Source organism: Ictidomys tridecemlineatus, chromosome 1 (genome assembly GCF_052094955.1).
Source record: "Ictidomys tridecemlineatus isolate mIctTri1 chromosome 1, mIctTri1.hap1, whole genome shotgun sequence".
Taxonomy (NCBI): Eukaryota; Metazoa; Chordata; class Mammalia; order Rodentia; family Sciuridae; genus Ictidomys; species Ictidomys tridecemlineatus.
Window position 1 is genome coordinate 76,275,363 of NC_135477.1, and position 17,070 is coordinate 76,292,432.

The 17,070-nt window shown below is 47.6% G+C and overlaps 1 protein-coding gene across 3 annotated transcripts; it reads left to right on the plus strand.

Moving 5' to 3' along the window:
* Positions 1-1,124: 1,124 nt before the first annotated feature.
* Cxcl12 (C-X-C motif chemokine ligand 12) lies at positions 1,125-15,942 on the plus strand. 3 transcript variants are annotated; one of them, XM_005334408.5, is made up of 4 exons: positions 1,125-1,432; positions 5,201-5,318; positions 7,498-7,584; positions 10,175-11,354. In XM_005334408.5, exons 1-4 carry the CDS (start codon positions 1,372-1,374, stop codon positions 10,266-10,268), a joined length of 360 nt encoding a protein of 119 aa, XP_005334465.1. In that variant the 5' UTR covers positions 1,125-1,371; the 3' UTR covers positions 10,269-11,354. The 3 variants fall into 3 exon arrangements, with proteins under 3 accessions (XP_005334465.1, XP_077898992.1, XP_005334466.1); XM_078042866.1 differs by lacking the exon at positions 10,175-11,354 and adding an exon at positions 12,152-12,919 and having other exon boundaries at positions 1,137-1,432; XM_005334409.5 differs by lacking the exon at positions 10,175-11,354 and adding an exon at positions 12,926-15,942 and having other exon boundaries at positions 1,140-1,432.
* The last annotated feature ends 1,128 nt before the right edge of the window (positions 15,943-17,070 follow it).

Consider the following 17,070-nt stretch of genomic DNA (forward strand, 5'->3'; position numbering starts at 1 on the left):
GGGGCCCCCACTGTGGGATGGCTAGGATCCTAGCGCTCCCCAGGGTCAGAGGTCTGTTGGCATTGAGCGACCCACGAATGGACGCAGACATCGAACCCACTTCACTGGCAGGAAGAAAGGGACAAAACAGGTGGCCAGTGTCACCTGGCTCAAAGGAAGGTGCCAAAGGATGCTCTCCTCACTCCAGAGCCTCCTGGGCCTCCTGCCTACAACCCTTCCCCACTTGACTGGAGCTGTCACGGGGTATCCAGGCGCGGCGACCTACTTGGAGGGCTAAACACTGCCAAGGGACTGCTCCGAAGGTGAAGTTCTCTGGACCTGAACGGCAACCCCAGCAGCACCATCCTAAGAGGTAGAGGAGGATGGGAGTTCTCTCATGTCTTTGGGTCGCATTGGGCTTTCATTAGGGAGAGGCAGGAAATACTGAAAATTTAAAAATTGTTCCCAGCTTCCATTAATTGAGGATTGACTATGTGTCAGACAGGATGATGAGGACTTGGCGGTGGGGCGGGGGATTCTCATTCAATTACCCGAGTTCCACATTGCGGGGTGGAAACTGTGATTAGCCCCTTCCACAGTTGAGAGAACAGAGGTACAAAGGGCTAAATAAATTCACGTTTACTGAGAGCCCCCGGAGCGATCGGTTTTGTTTCCTTTCGAGGCGGCCAACACTCTGTTAGAACTTTCCAGAACTTTACAACTCAACGAGGGACGTTGAGTCTGGGTTAGCAATGGCGTTGGCTTGGAATCCTTATGGCTCTGATGGGTGGCACCGCAGTGAAGTCGGGTGACAGGTCAGCTTGAGTACCTGCGCTAGGAGAGCAGGTAGCTCTGGGCTGCCCTAGAACGCTGCTGCTGCGGCACAGCGGGCTTTCGCTCCCCGAACCAACTGGTTTGTTTTTTTATCGCTTCTCACTCAGTCCCTGCCACAGAAGGCAAAGTCTCGCAGCTTTTCCCAGATTCCCCACTTTCTCTCAGTCTCTCTATCTGCATAATGGGAATGCGCGGCTGGGAGCCTCTTTGCTGGGGTGGCGCGCCAGGCAGGACCCAGCAGGGCCAGAGATGATCAAAGGCCTGGGCACCCTGCGGTCCCAGGAGCACCGCGGGAACGGAGGAGGGGCGGGAGGGTGGAGACCCGAGGAACGGCAGCACTGGAGAAGGACGCGCGTCAGAGACCCCAGCCACCGCCAGGATTCGGCTCCAGGCCCGCCCCTTGCCTAACTCCATGCCCCGCCCCGGGTGGCTTTCGCCTCTAAAGCGCCAGGCGAGCGCCTCCAGCCGCCGCACTTTCACTCTCCGTCCGCCGCTACACTCGCTCCGTGTCTGGTCCCTGTGTTTCCCCTGCCACCCGAGCGCCCTCCCGCCCGCGCCATGGACACCAAGGTCGTCGTCGTACTGGCCCTAGTGCTGGCTGCGCTCTGCCTCAGCGACGGTGAGTGCGCTCGGCGGCCAAGGCTGGGGTAATGCTCAGAACTCTGGGGTTCCCGCTCCGCGAAGGTCCGTGGCTTCTTTGCCTGCGCCCGCGCTGTCCTGAGCGAACCTAGTTCCCGCCGCTTGGCACTGGGGGACCGAGACAGCTCACTTTGCATGCTCATTCCCTCCGAGTGCCACGTCCTAAGCCCAAAGCATCGCTAGGAGGCTTTGCGCCTGGCAAAAAGAGGCCGGCGGACCTCCAGCGGGCTGCAGAGTTAGGTCGGGCAGGATAACTGGGCAAGAGCGAGCTGGTGGCCTGTGCGGAACTGGTGCTGTAGTGCGCGGGTTTGGGGAGCGGTGTCTCGAGGCGTCCTAGGCGCCTGCCTTCCCCCAACTAGTGCCTTTGGGCACCAAGGTCGGTTTCCAGCGGAGAAGGGGCTCAGAGTCCCGCTGCGCACGGTGTGAGAGATACTATCAGACATGACTGCAGGAGAGAGCTCTTTGCACACCAGGTTAAGTATCGCGAAGGGCTTATCTTGGCTGCGAGGTGGGATGCAGCAGTGTTGCATCCACTCCAAGTGAAGTGGGTCCTTTTCCCGCACATTCGCGGGGCTCTCTGCCAGCGCCGGCTGGCGGCCCAGAGCAGCTGTCGGGCTCGCGCCACCAGCCAGCAGCGTTCTGCACAGCTCGACGGTCTGCATCGACGCGGACCTGGGTAGCGTCCACCTACTGCCTCCGTGACTCTTCCTGGGGTCACCAAAGAGAGGCCTAGGGGCCATCCAGGCCGTGCACTCTCGTCCTTACCCCATCCCCCCAAACACACCTGCAGACTGGCGCCTTTGTCACCGGCCAGCTGCTTCGGAATGGGAGCTGCACCATGGTTCAATCGCCAAGGCCTTGGGTCCTGGAAATGGTGGTGTCCCGTTTCACTGGGAGAGCTCCTTACCTTTTGACTCTGAAGAGACAACTCAACTGGGTACACTGTTAGAGGACACCGCTGCTGCTAACCAAAATAAACTGTTGTCTCAGTGCACAAAACAAAACTCGTGTCAATCAGGCCAAGCGTCCTTCCTGCAAGGAGGTTATTTGCAAAGGGCTGAAGGACACTCTGAGTGCTCTTAGTGCAGCTGTGGTCTGTGTGGTACCCAAGCGTGATCCCAGGGCTAGACTGGTTTCTCACCCAAGTGTGGACAGTGAGTCGCTGCGGGTGTAAGTAGGGTGTGAGCACCGCACCGCTTAAACTGGCAAGAGAGGCTGACTGCGTGGGAAGTGTTCTCGAAAAACATGAGTTGGTAGTGAGAGCTGAAAAGGGTCCAGACTACAGGCAATTTTCGTTTTGTTTTTTTTTTTTTCTGCTAAGAAAGTATCCGAAGTCTAAGTCTTCCTACTGACCCCCACCCTGGGTCACAGGACATTCATTCTGTTTGGGAGTTAATGATTGAGGGATCTGGTGAGAGTGGAGTTATCATAGTGCACCTCTCTGGTAAATGGTGGTTGCGCACTCCCTTGGTGGTAGTGGTCGTTGGGTGCTTTGATGATACAGAAATTCAAGGACCCAGGTCCTTGAGTTCTGGGTGCAGCTGACCTAAGAGAAACACTGAGGAAGTAAGTGCCTCACACTTATAAGTGGCCTGGTCAGTGCCCTGTGTTCTAGGCAGGTCCAGTTTCTCATTGTGTGCATCACTTCTACCCTCCTCTTATTGGCTGACTGGGTCAAGCAATTGGGTCCTCAGGTGCCCTAGGCTTCCTGAGGTGGGTCAGATTCCCAGTCCTGCTTGGAGGAGCTGACCAGGGCTCTTGTCTCTGCATTGCAGTAGAATACTCTCTGGAAACTGCTCTGGGAGCTAATCTCACTAGCTTCCAAATCCAGGTGATATCGGAGCTGGTCAGGACTTTTGCTTTTACATGGATTCACACCCAAAATAGTTGGAAAATTTAGTAATAGTGAAAAAAAAAAAAAACTGGAGGAAAAGACACAAGGTTGAACCAGCATCAAGTTTTCCCATTAAGAACACCTGGGAGCTCTATCACTTTAAAAAAACTGTTGAAACTCCCTGCTTGACAGACAGACAGAGGGGTCCTGAGGGTAGGAATAAGAATTGCCTTTGAAGGAAATGGATAATCCCAAGGGGTAGAGGGGGAGGAGAGAGAAGCTGAAAAAGCCTGTGTTTTGAGCAGGGAATCAGCTCTGATTTCTGGCCTGATATCCACTGGTTAGAGGTGCCAGAAACCTTATGGGGAGTTGGGAGAGAAGCAGCCCCCAGTCAACATAATGCTGCTGCTGCTGCTGCTGCTGCTGCATTTATGCACTATGTGCTGTCTCCCTTCAAGCTCACTGTTGCTGCGGGGTCGGAGCAAGTTTTACCTCCCAACCAGGCTCCAGGTCTCCAGGCCCCATGCAACTCAGAAGGGCCCAAGAGAAATGCAGGGAAAGAGGGAAAGCCAGGGACAGCACTCAGGGACCTTCAGTCACAGCCTGCCAGGTCCCATTCTCTGGGTCACTTTCCCAGGTGATCTGATTACAGGGCACCACTGAGTTCCCCTGCAGGGATCCCTGTAGTTGTTGGAATCAGCCCTGTGTTGGTGGTTTTCTTTACCTTGATGCCAGGTTTTCTCTTCATGGTTTTCAAGGTTGGTCCTGGCAGGTGGAGGGTGTCTGCTTTTCCTCTGACTTGGTGACAAAATACACTGCTGTTCCCAGGCCACAGCATCCCTCCACTGAATGTAATCTGTAGAAAAAAAATAAAATAAGCCCCTCGTGCATAAGACTTGACCCACTTCCACAGCTATTTCCCAAATGCAACTCTAAACAGGCAAACCAAACCCTAATACTCCAAATTAAATATTCTCAGGCATACATGTAATCCTGGATGAAAATATCCACAAATTCAAATAATTTGGGATATTAAGCAGGGATTGGAAAAATATTCAGGAAAGAAGAAAAAAAACAAATAAATCCCATTCCCCCAGGGCTTGCAATTCTAGACTTAAAGGGCCTGTCTTAAAGGTTCCGCAGGAGCCCCTTGCTAATTTACACTAATGAGTGTCAATTATGGCATTTTGCAAATTGGTGAATTGGCAAACAAAGACTGTAATAGGATCCAGGAGACTGTCACATCCCTGTAAGGGCAATAAAAGCCACATTTGACTCCAGCCTTCGGAGAAGTACTAGGGAGAAGGTAAGCCCTAAGCCTGCACTCTGAGGACTCCCAGGTAGGAATTGGGCTGAGATTCTTTTGTGGTTTTCAGGCCTTAAGGTGAATGTGACAGGAGAAAACTGCAGATGGGGGAGGGCAGCATTCCCCTGAGCTTTGCAGTTCTTGACCCAAAGCTTGTGCCAGAGGGGGAGGGGAGGGAGCCTTGAGCCACATTCTTTCCCTTCCCCCTTCCCTAAAATAGTCTTTCTCTACTTGTAGCCCAGGAGAAGTGGAAAAGTTTGCTTTGCCAAGAAAAACTGGGAATCTCAGTGCCTTTAACTAAAACCATTATCTTCTGTAATTTCTACCTTTATCTTCAGACACCTTGAGCAGGTGGCTTCTCCTTTAATCTCCTTATTCCCCGAGGGTCCAGCTCTCTCAGTTGATTTTGCTCCCTTGTCCTATAGAAGCAGATCCTGAGTCCAGCTAGAACTCCATGCTTCCTCAAGAGATGGTCTTTGCCAGAATGCCCTGTAATGTGTAATTCATCACATTGCCCTTGATTATTCACTTACTATCATTTCATCCCTTGGATCCCCAGTAATGCCTGGCAAGGTAATAAGGGGCCTTGTTCTTCTTACCTCTTCTAGGAAAACCCGTCAGCCTGAGCTACAGATGTCCATGCCGATTCTTCGAAAGCCATGTTGCCAGAGTCAATGTCAGGCATCTCAAAATCCTCAACACTCCGAATTGCTCTCTCCAGATTGTGTAAGTCTTAAGTGTCATCCTCCAGAGATTTTGCATCTAATTGATATAGTATAGAAATGGCAGATGCTGGGCATCCAGCCTTAACTTGGTGTAATTAATGACAACTACTTTTACCATGAAGACTTTGAAAATGCCATCAGATGTGAGCTTTGAAAGCTACTCTGTCCTTGGCCCCCTACTGGGCTCCTAGTTGTTCTTGTTTCACCTTCAAACTTCCTCCTTTCTGGCACAGCACAGCTGGCTCCCTCTGTACTGGAGAAACTATGGACTTCACCATGGGTTTGGCCAAAGCCCAGTAAATTAGCCGTCCTGTTGCTAGTAATGGTTCTATTTGTTCCATCAGCTTCAGAACCTTGAATTAATCTTTTCTCATAGGAAAAGATCACAAGACTCAAATTCAATTGAAGTCATCCTTAATCATTTGGTAAAGCCTCAAATTTTTCAGCTCATTTAACTGCATTATTTTTTTTTCAAGTCCAACCTGTGAGTTTAATTTTTTTGTTGTTGTTGGTCTCCACCACCCTTGGTGTTGATGGCAGCTGCCAACATTTTATTTCATTCATATGAGAAATAAGAAAAAATTCAAAATCACACATCTGCAAGGCACAAAAATCTTTCTTGGTGCAGAAGAAAGCCACATGCTTAGAAATCTATTGCTTGGCTCTCCTGCCCTCATGTAATTCTGTGTCTGTACCTAGGGAGATGACAGCTAGGAGTCCCTTAGGGAGGATTTGCTTTCTCAAAAGTCCTAGTGCTAAAAATGGGGTAAGGACACAGCAGTTGAAACAAAAGTTGCAACTTCCCAGATTTTTCCATGAGACATCAACTATTTAAGGTTTGGTTTTCTTCATCTTTCTTCTTTTTCTAGCCTTTGCTGCACTGAGTGTGTTTATCATTTACAACATGTTTTAGGGCCACAAAAGATGGCTTTTTTTTCCTACTTGACTTACAAAAAAAAAAATTATATCTCTTGTAAAGGATATTCTGAAGATAGTGAATTTACCTAACTTTGAAGCATACATATGCAGTTTCACTTTCTTCTGAATGTCTTTTGAAGTTGAAGAGGCCAAATACAATTCTCAGGTCTGGGCAAACACTAAATTAATAAATGGCTGTTCAGAGATTTGCAGTCTGATGTGCTTTGCAGCAAGCCACATCCCTGCTTTGCAAACCTGTGTTCACTTCATGGGTCGGCTATTTAAAGACTCAGTCCCTGAGCCACTGTCCTGGAGCTTAGTTGTCCTCATAGTGAGGACAGGGAAGTTGGAAATTGCTCTGACCCAGGCCTTTATGAAGAGGTGTCCAGAGAGAAATCCAACTCCTCCCCAGGAGTTTTCATATATGGAAGCTTTGAGTGGAGCTGAGAAGAAGAAAGTTCTGTGAACATCTAAAAAAATAAATGAAGGCTAGGGGTGTAGCTCAGGGTAGTGCAAGGTCCTAGGTTTGATCCCCAGCACTGAAAAAAAAAAAAAGAAAGAAAAAGACCATGAAGTATTCAGTGTATTTAAAAATCGTTCTGAAACCATTTTCTAGCAAATCACCTGCACTCTTCCCTCTCAGCCTGCACTATTTCTCCCCAATCTCCCTCCCCTCACTGGACTGCCCTCACCCACCCCACCCCCCCAGATTACTGTAGTCCTCCTACAGGGCTACTCTTAAGTCTGTTCCATGTGCTATTAAGATACTCCAGCAAAAGTAAAAATCTGCTTCTTTCACCTTCTAGTGTCCTCAGAAGTGTCCGTGAACTTCCACTTGAAGTCCCCACTCCATTGCCCCTTACATCTGGTCTCAAGTCCTTTAGCATCCTGTCTTCACTCTCCACCACATCTTCTATATAACTTTGACCCCTTTGGTGTATTTGCTGTTGTTTTCCTCTTCTGCTTTATTCACTTGCCAAGCTCCTACTTATCCTTCAAAGGCCAACTCAAATGTCCCTTGCTGTGAATTCTCCCTGGACTCTCCTGTAAAGAGATTTTTTTGTTTCTCTATCTCTGCTATGGAACCTTCCACACTGCCGCTTGTGTTTTTCCCCAGCCCATCTGAGAGGCACCAACTCCAGCTTCAGGGCAGAGCACCCGGGCCCTTCAGGGAGTCCTAAATTGGGTGATTGAGCACAAGTGCAAAGTGCAGCAGTGCCTTTTTTCATTCAACTGTACCTTGTGGCCTCTTGTTTTGGCAGTGCAAGACTGAAGAGCAACAACAGACAAGTGTGCATTGACCCGAAATTAAAGTGGATTCAGGAATACCTGGAGAAAGCTTTAAACAAGTAAGCACCACAGCCAAAAGGACTTTCCACTAGACCCACTTAAGGAAGGCTAAAACCTGTGAGGGATAAAGGGCAGAGTTGGTGGGAGGTGGGCCTGAACCCCCAGAGGGGGTGAGCCTGTGAGGCAGTATTGATCTGGGGTGGGGCCTGAGTTTTGCCAGCATATAGACACCGCAATTTAAAGAGTATGGTACGATATTGCAGCTTGTATTCATCCATGGAGCTTTTATAACTGGGGTTTGCCTAAGAAAATTGTATTATCCCCACCAGTCAGTTCCCTCATGATCATCACAATCATCATCATTCTCATTATCATTTTTTTAAATCAATAATTACTTCGAAATCTGTATTTGGTTTGTTTTGGAGCTTTTCCTTTCCTCTCCTGGGGCCTCTGGGCACAGTTGGATGATGGCTTCACAGGGAATTCAAAAAAGTATCCTTTCTGCCAAGGATGCTGAGGAAGAGTGCAGGACGCTCCTACAGGGGTGCCCCTCCAAAGATGCCTCTGTGTGGCTCTCTCACACAGCAGGGCTGGGCAGAATCCACTGCCTTCACCCTCTCTTTCAAGTTCAGTGATTGGACGTGGGGGCTCCACCTAGAAGCCATTGTCACTGTGGACTGTGCATAGAGACCCCCACCTGGCCATTCCTGACCTTTCCCTGCCTCCAAAAGCATGCTGCATCTTGCTTCTGCTTCTCGTTTCTGTAACCTGATCAATGCCACACCGGCAGGAAGGAGGGTGATCGGTGGACTCCCGCCCTGCCTCACTCTCCTCTCTTTGCCTCCCCTGGAACTTGGGCCCTCTGTGAGATCCCACTTTAGCCTCCTCCAGAATGGAGCCAACCCCCTCCTGGAGGATGTGAAATCATGCCCCCATTTTCCCACAAAAAGACAAGTTTTTGCAGAATTTTAATAAATGCAATTTTAAATCTGAGAGCTTGATTTAAGGAATTTGGTTTCTCTGATTGCCTCTGAAGCCTATATATACTATGACGGCTCTACAAACTTTGAGGTTTATGAAATCAGAAGTGAAAAAAATAAATAAATGAATAACCTTGCCACAAAACAGTCCTCCTGTTCCAATCAGAAATGTGGGCAAGATGAAATTTTTGTGCATAAATGTGATCCACAGATGGCCCTAGTGGTATTTGTAACTTTTTGCAAGGCATTTTTTATATATATTTTTGTGCACATTTTTTTATGTTTCTTTAGAAAACAAGTGTATTTCAGAATATATTTGTAGTTGAACGATTCATATATTTGAAGTGGAGCCATATGAATGTCAGTAGGTGACCTTTATCTATGATAAACTACTGGCAATTTGTAAAGAAATATATATGATATATAAATGTTATGGTAGCATTTCAATGTTAGCCACAGTGTATTTTTTCACTTGTACTAAAATTGTATCAAATGTGACATTATATGCACTAGCAATAAAATGCTCATTGTTTTCATGGGTATAAACCTCCTACTGTATGTGGGAATTTATTTACCTGAAATAAAATTGATTAGTTATTAGAGATGAGCTCATAGCATTTCTGAAGACTATTTTAAAAAGCTGGCCTGCTGGTCAGGTGCTGTAGATCCCTTCTGCAGAGTCCGTGTGTGAGTGACACTGCATGGGACTTTGTCTCAAGAACAGATTAAAGCTGCAGCTCAAGTTTTTGTGTCTTTTTTTTTTTTTTAACCTAATGAAGTAGAGTACTAGCTAGTTTTCTGACAAATAATATTTGACTCACTAATTCTCTTCCCCTCCCTCCTCCTCTTCCTCAGTTCTCCTAACATCCTCATGTAATCCCCAGAGACTCAACCCTAGTAATATCAAGCTACCCCATTTTCCCATGTAAAAATCCCATGACTCCAGGCCACGGTTAATATCAGGCTTTCATAAGAACAGGTGGCCTCACCCCATAAATCATTAAATACCATTCAGCTTGAATCATTTTAATGTGACAGTCATGAGCCAGTTGCTCTAATAAAATTCTGCTAACCAGCTCTCTCCCTTGCTCTCCAGAACAATCCCAGTCATTCCCAGAGGGTGTTCCCCAACCTCCAGAAAGGAGAAGGTGGGATCAGGCTGCCTCCTTTCTCTTTTGGAAGGCCAAAGCATTATTTGATTTGAAATGCAGAAATTTTTATTTTTTAATTTTATTCTATTTTACGAGGAAGCAAACAGACTTCAACTCTGCATTGAGAAAGAAGGAAGCCTGGTGAGAGGGAGGGGTGAGAGAGAAGACCAACTGCCTGATCCTGGGCATCCTTCCACACCCTCTGTGGTGTGGATTCCTTGTTACCAACGAGAGCCTCAGGGGGTTGTAAGAACCAGGCTCAGCTCCTCCGATTGGCTATGGCTATAACTATTTCAAAAGTATTATGCGGAAGCCCATTTAACATTTGTCTGAATAGGGGAAAATGTCTAATTTATTTTAATGAATTACCTATGAATAGCACTTTGCTCAGGGGCCTCCAGGCCTAAGACTGAAGACAGAATTAAACAGACCCATGAGCCTGTGTTAAATATTGTGCAGACTGAGACAAACTCCTGTGTATTTCAACATGATTAATGGTTCTACTAATTTTATCTAAGGGGGCGCAGAGAAGAAAAAGTGGGGAAAAAAGAAAAGATAGGAAAAAAGAAGAGACAGAAGAAGAGAAAGGCTGCTCAGAAAAGGAAAAACTAGTTTTATCTGCCACCTCCAGATGGACCGCAGTACACTCTGCTCTCCGCGCTTTGTAAATTCGCTCTAACCCTGCTCCAGGGCAGACCCGAGGCACGCTGGGCAGGTGCTCAGACTTTGTCGGGGAGCAGCGCTTTGCCACCCTGGTGGCCACACCAGCTCCTGTATTTATGTGCTTTTTAAGGCCCTTCTTGGTCTGCTAAGTTATGAAGAAATTAGTTGTTGAGAGACTGGGGTAGGGACCTGCGACATGGAGCCTGTGTGCTCAGGACCTTCCTAGCCTGGCCCAGGTCTCCAGCATCACCCTGGCTGCTGAGCCCTCCAAGCTGGAACTCCCGCAGCTCCACACACTTGCAGTCTGCAGCCCTGTTGAGACCAGTGTGTGGCCACCTGGCCAGTGCCCATAGCAGCCTGGTAGTCCAGCAGAGGTGCCCTCACCAGTAGGAGCCTGTGTCTTACGCCTAGTCTTCCCCACAGCCAAGCTGTCCCTTTCAACCTTCCCAGGACAGTTGATGACTGACTTGCTCTCAACCCCAGCCTGAGCTTTTCCCAAGTACCTGTCGCCTGGTGCTCCACACTCTGTGTCCAGGGAAGGGACTTCTTCAGTCCCCCTTCCTCCCCTGAGCTGTATGAGCAGCCTTACCTCACACAAGTGGGTTTCTGCAGACTGTGTGAGGTGAGCAGGAGGGAATGCTGCATTCCTGGAACAACAGATGTGAAATGCTTCTCAGGGAGCCTCCTCTTCGGGCAGTTCACTTTAAAGTCTTTAAACGGGTTTCCCACGTGGAGGAAAGATATGTTCTGGAACTCTGTGAAGGGCCTGCAGGTTTGGGGACCGTTAACTTGTCCCCTCCCCACCTTTTCCAGGAAGATCTCTAGGAAGGTGTGCCATCCGGGCTCCAAGACACAGCTGCCTCAATCTGTACTCCCAGGACCAATCTGCCTATAGCCAATATGGTTTAAGTTCTAGAACTTTCCTCCACCCTACTCTCCCTCCCCTATCAATTTATATCTCAGATTTTTTTTCCCAAGTCTCTAATTTGAACTGGAAATATATGGACCACATGAGAGGGCAAGGCCCCAATTTCAGCAGTACTTTAAAAAAGGGCACCTTGAATTTCTCGACCCTTCTCGTCACAGAAACACACACACACACACATACACACACACACACACACACACAGTCATAATTTCAATAAATTGATGCAGAAAGAAGTGGTTGGAACATGGAGCCGGCAGACTTCAGGACAACCCAGCAATGTCCCTATGATCAGTCACTCCTGGGTCCCTGGGTGCTGTGCACACTGTGTCTTCGTGTGCTGCCTTATGGTTCCAGCATTAAGCCAGTAGAACAGTCCACAGGACATGAATGTCTTGTCAGGGCACGACAGCAAAGACCTCTTGTTTCCCACTGCCCTATCTTTGATCTGGATAGCTCTCCCAGCCCATGTCCCTCTCATCAGTTCTGAGGACCTAGGCCTTAGCCTTTGGGTATTCAGGGATGCCCTCCTCCTCCTGCCCTCCCCATCTTTCAGGCATCTGTCTGTTGGCTGGGCTGCTCAGGACTGCCATCCTTCCTGTGGAAGCCAGCTGTAGTTCTGATCTGTGGAACCTTGATGGGGAATTCCTACTGTCCTGTGCCCCAGACAGCAGCTCTGTGTCTGGAAAGGGTTGGCTAGTTCATCCTAGGGCAGCTGAGGGCCAAGCTGAGGCTGCCATGAGGTGGCAGACGGCTTTCTGCAGTGCCTGAGGAATGCCGCCTCCAATCCACCCCAATCATGGGAGAGCCATGGCTGTGGGGACTAAAAATGGCACCACATTAACAAACACAAGCAAGCACTGTTGGTCTTTATGTGACTCCAAGGGGCCTCTCTGTATTTTACAAGAGGCTTCTGAAGCTCTTACAAGGGGCAGGCCCTGGTCTGCTGAAGACAGAGTCATGATGGAAGAGCCTGAAAGCCTGTCCTGGATTTCGTGACGGGTTGAAACTAGGAATTGCCGGCGCTCGAATTGGCAGCCAGGTGAGAGGTGTGGGTCGCTGTTCACTGCCCAGCACAGGTTTCTCCTGGAAGGTTCTACTGCCCCTGCACCCACCCCTGGCTACCTGAGTCCAGTGGGATGGGTGTGGCATGGGCAGAGAGCTCTCAAGAACAAATGTGGGTGGTTGGTGAAAGCCATGGGAAATGCCTCTTCTCAGGAAACTCTGAGACCTGGAGATGCCCAGTAGCGCAGAGCACCTGCCTGTGCTCCAATGGATGTGTGACTTCAGCGTAAGTTCTTTTGGCCCCCTCAGGCAGGGAAGTCACAGCACTGATGTCTGCAAGGTTCAGACAGTATAACCTGTCTGTCATGTACTATGTACTGTTGTGCCATGCCTCCCTGTGCCATTGTGCATCTGCCACACCCTGTGCTTGCTGCCACCATGTGTCTTCTCTGCTTCCTGCCTTACCTCGGATTTCTCTGCTTCAGCCCTGGCCGTGTCTTTCCCAGCGCCCCTGCTCTCTCAGGTCTCTGATGGAAGATACTTGGCCATGACTTGGAAGTAAGGAGTAAGGGCCCCATGGCTCCTGCCAGGCAGCCGCCTGCTGGAGTAGGGCTCAGAGTCCCAGGCTTGCTGGGGGAAACCTCCTTAATGGTGTCTCCTCTGTTCTTGTTAACAGGAGGTTCAAGATGTGAGAGGTGGGTCAGACGCCTGAGGAAACCTTACAGAAGGAGCCCAGGTCTGAAGTCAGTGTTAGGGAAGGGCCAACAGCCATTTCCTCTGCTCCTGGGCAGGGCTGAATTCATTTCCAAGGGCCTTGTTTTTGCACAGTTTGCTTTAATTTCACCATTTGATTATGTAGCAAAAGTAAATGGTGTTTATTTTTCATTTAGTTTGATTATCCAGTGTCATTGGTGACTAATAGGAACTTAGGCTAAGGCCATTATGTTATTTGCCTTATTATAGTATCTTTCCCATGGAGCTCCCCTTGTCCTCTGATTAGAGGTTCCTACATTTTATATCTCTCTAAGCTGAGACAGGAGGCTCACCCCCTTTCCAAATGGAAGTCGGGGTCTGCCTCCTCCCTGAGGATTGCAGGGCTTCCTTGGGCTGAGGCAGGAAGGTGAGGCCAGGGCAGAGTGAGACCCACCCCTCATCCCGTGCTCTCCTCCACATCCCATCACGTCCTTCTCATCATTCTCTCTCTCATCCATCATCATGTGTCTCCAAGACTGTCTCCATGATCCTGAAAAAGGACTCTCTCAAGATGAAAGCTTTCATTGAAACTGGGCACCAAGAAGGAAAGCCAAATACCTGGTGTTCCCTGAAAACACTGTGCACATCTATGTCTTGTTTGGAATATTGTTTGTTGTCCAATCCTATGTTTTGTTCAAAGCTAATGTCCTCATCCATGACCAACATCTTGGTGCATGCACTGCCCCTTCCTCCTGTGCAAAGGCTGAGTGTCAGGAGCCGCCCCCTTGGGTACTTTGAACAGTTCCTGATTAGGGCTGTGATCAAGCTGAATCTGGTTCCCCCACGGGTCACAAAAACTAGGTGGATCAGCAGATAGAGCCCACAGGAATGCTGTTTGCAGCAGCGCTGATCTCTGAGGACTGCTAACACTCAATGTCTCTAGAGTTGTTGATATCTTAAAACTTCAGAGTTTTTCCTCCTGGTGCCAAGCTCAGTATTGTTCTGGAAATAACAAGGGGGAAAATATCAATTTTTATTATTACTTTCAAAATAAAAATCATAAAATAATCAATCCTAGGTATGAAAATCCCTTCCCAATTAAAGTCTAACCATCTTCTTGACCATTGGGCAATGCCATCACGTCTTACCTTAACCCTGGACTTCTCTCCTGGCACATGTCAATATGCACTTCCAGGATTCCTCTAAGAAAGTAGGATAAAATTCCTGACATTTGAAATTTTCCCTTTAATAGCAGTCTATAGAGTTACATTAAACTGCTTTAACATGTAGGTACTTGGATGTCTTTGTATGTTTTGTTTTTCATTCAGTCTCTTTTTGGTTAAAGACTCTAGTGAGACACTTTAATGAGGAAGATGGAAAAAAATGAGCAAAGCAAGGAAAGTTATCAGTTGACATGACATTGTACGTAGCGTGGAGAAAGGAAGTTAAAAAGAGATTTTACTTGCAGGTGTTCTGAGATTTCATAATCTGTAATTAGTAATGTGTGTCAGGCATTTCCATAAATATTAGCTTAAATTGTTTTTTTATAGAAGAAGTAAATCCATCTACCAAAAAATTTCCCCCAAGTCAAACATAAGATTTTCAAACCAGTTATGTTATACTGGGGGGAAAATGGGGTTAGGAGATCTTTATTAATTATAAGAACACAGAGCTAGTTTAAAAATTCTCTTTTGCAATTAACCCATCCCTACAAGTCTTCTGATTTATACATGAAATAATGGAATGTTCAGTGAGACAATAATTTTCCAGGTAATCCAAGATATCCTTCATGGAAAACTTAGGAGCACTTCCCCTCTGGAATCTAGGAACCAGGACCATTAAATCTCTTGCTTCCAAAGAAACAAACTTGACCATAAATCTCAACTAGAGTTAAGTAAGGAATCATTTGTTTCTCCTGCATAGGGGGAGGAATAGATGAGAGTAGAAACTCCAGGGAAATAACAGTTCTCTACTAACAATTGTCTCTCCTAAATGGAGACTGCCTGGCTGAAGAAAATATGCATTTAAATGGCCTATTAGCAAAGGAAAAGTCTCTCCCCATCCTAATCCCAGTTTGCTTTCAAAATACCAGTCAAATGCATCATGGAGCTGTTGACTAGGGACACCCAGCTGTTCCTCCTAGCCCTGGTGCTGCCTGTACCCTGACATTCCCTTGGGCTCCATGCAACCTCCTGGGTTATCCTTCACCCGACACTAGCCTTTGCATCAGGACTGGGAAGGGGGGCTGGGGGCTCACAGACGCGCTGTATGTTGGAATCCAAATGTATGCCATGTGTTGTTTGCACTGTTGTTTGTCGCCCTCTGGCCAAGGCACTGAGACACTGGCGAGGAGGTGCAGGAGGGCCCTCTGCTCTCTACCTGTTCACCAGAGATCAGAGAGCACCTCCTAAGAAAGTTGGTTCAGTTTTGAGCAGAAGGTCTGCATTGCAAAAGGTTGCAGTCTCCCCTGGGGGATACCCAGAGAACTAAATCTTTTCATTGCATCCCACTGATCCTTCCAGGATGTGATTTTTCTCCCTGAAATTCTTACCCAGGGCTCCCCAGTTGGGAGTTGATCACCTTTCTCATGTAGTGCACCCTTTTCCAGCTGGATGAAAATCTGGGGGCCCTATTCCCTCTGCACAGCTCTCCTAATCCACTCTGAAGGACCCCCATTCCTGGAAATGCTGTCTAGAAATCTCCAAGTCCCTCAAGCAGACCACTGACAAAACCAACCTCGCCAGGCTCTCAGTCCTTGAGCAGTGATGGATTCAGTGTTAAATGTGATGAATACTGTATTTTATATTGTTTAAATTGCATCTCCCAGATAATGTGAAAATGGTCCTGGAGAAGGCAGCTTCCTGTATGCAGTGTGTGCTTTTTTTTTTTTTTCCTTAAAGTAACAACTCTGAGAAACAATTTCTACTTTGAAGTCATATCCATGAAAAAAAATGTATCTGCACTTATAATTTTCCTAATAAAGATCTGTATTCAAATGTAGCCACCAAGAATTTGAAATGAGCATTAACCACATAAAATTTTTCAGACTTGGTTTTTCTTCCTTAAACTCAACCACTAGCTGCAGTGGTGAGTGGGAAAGGGCCATTCAGGTAATCACAGGCAAGAATTCTGGGGTCACAGTGGCCACTCCTGACCCTTAGCAAAGTAAAGCTACTCCCTTTTCTCTGGGTTTTGCTGGGATCTCGCCTTAAAGGCAAAACTAGTACTCTACTTCACAAGGTGGAGTTCTGATCCCAAGTATTTTCCCAACAGCTCTGGGGAAGAAAACCTCTGCTCTGCCTTTATCAGTCTTGACAGAAGGTAACAATTGTTGCTGGAACTCGGCATATTTCCTGTCCTGCACAGGAGCCCTGCTGGAAGCCAGATTAATTTGTCTGCTGCTGGCCAGCCCTGTCCTGGGCCCTGGGAACAGTGGTGTGAATCCAGTAGACCTCACCCTTGTTCTCCTAATGTTTAGCTCTTACCCTTTTTATCACACACTCTGTAGTCTGCTGTCGGCTACAATTGCAAAGGAAAGGCCACCACAAAGCCCCAAATGGTTTAGTCCAGGTTGGTTTTGGCCTAAAAATAACCATGTCACTCTTGTGCTCAGAAACTCTCCATTACTTATAAGGTGGATGCCACTGGGTGCTAAGTTGTGTTACCAGAGACCTGACACTTGAGGGGTCCCCACAAACCAGGGCTTCTGAATTATACATTCAGGGCTTCTGTGCCCCACTACCTCAACAATCCAGTCAGAGAGATAAGTGGTGGTGAAGTAAGGAAGGAATGTATTCAATGAGATCACTCTGGGAAGAAACAGGGTGACCAACTTCCTAAACCCTGTCTTCAAAGCACTGGCAACAGCTTCAGGATTATATAGGGGAAGAGAAAAGCGGGGTGGCGGCAGGGATAAGCAATATGCATAGTCAAGCAATCCTGGCCAAACAGTAGCCTGGTTGATCATTCTCTCAGGTCTGTTTATGAAAGGTCCTGCTGGCATCTGGAGAATCAATATTGCTTGTGGGGCCCATTCAGTTCCCATCATGAGATGCCTGCTCCTGCCTATGGGAGCAACCTGGTTCCCATCATAAGGTATAGTCCTATAGGATTTGCTGATTTTAGAAT

Bases quoted from the DNA above. Each gene is read 5' to 3' on its own strand.
- Cxcl12 (XM_005334408.5), top strand. From the start codon at position 1,372: ATGGACACCAAGGTCGTCGTCGTACTGGCCCTAGTGCTGGCTGCGCTC. The intron at 1,433-5,200 runs GTGAGTGCGCTC...TACCTCTTCTAG, and splicing joins TGCGCTCTGCCTCAGCGACG to GAAAACCCGTCAGCCTGAGC. The intron at 5,319-7,497 runs GTAAGTCTTAAG...TTGTTTTGGCAG, and splicing joins AATTGCTCTCTCCAGATTGT to TGCAAGACTGAAGAGCAACA.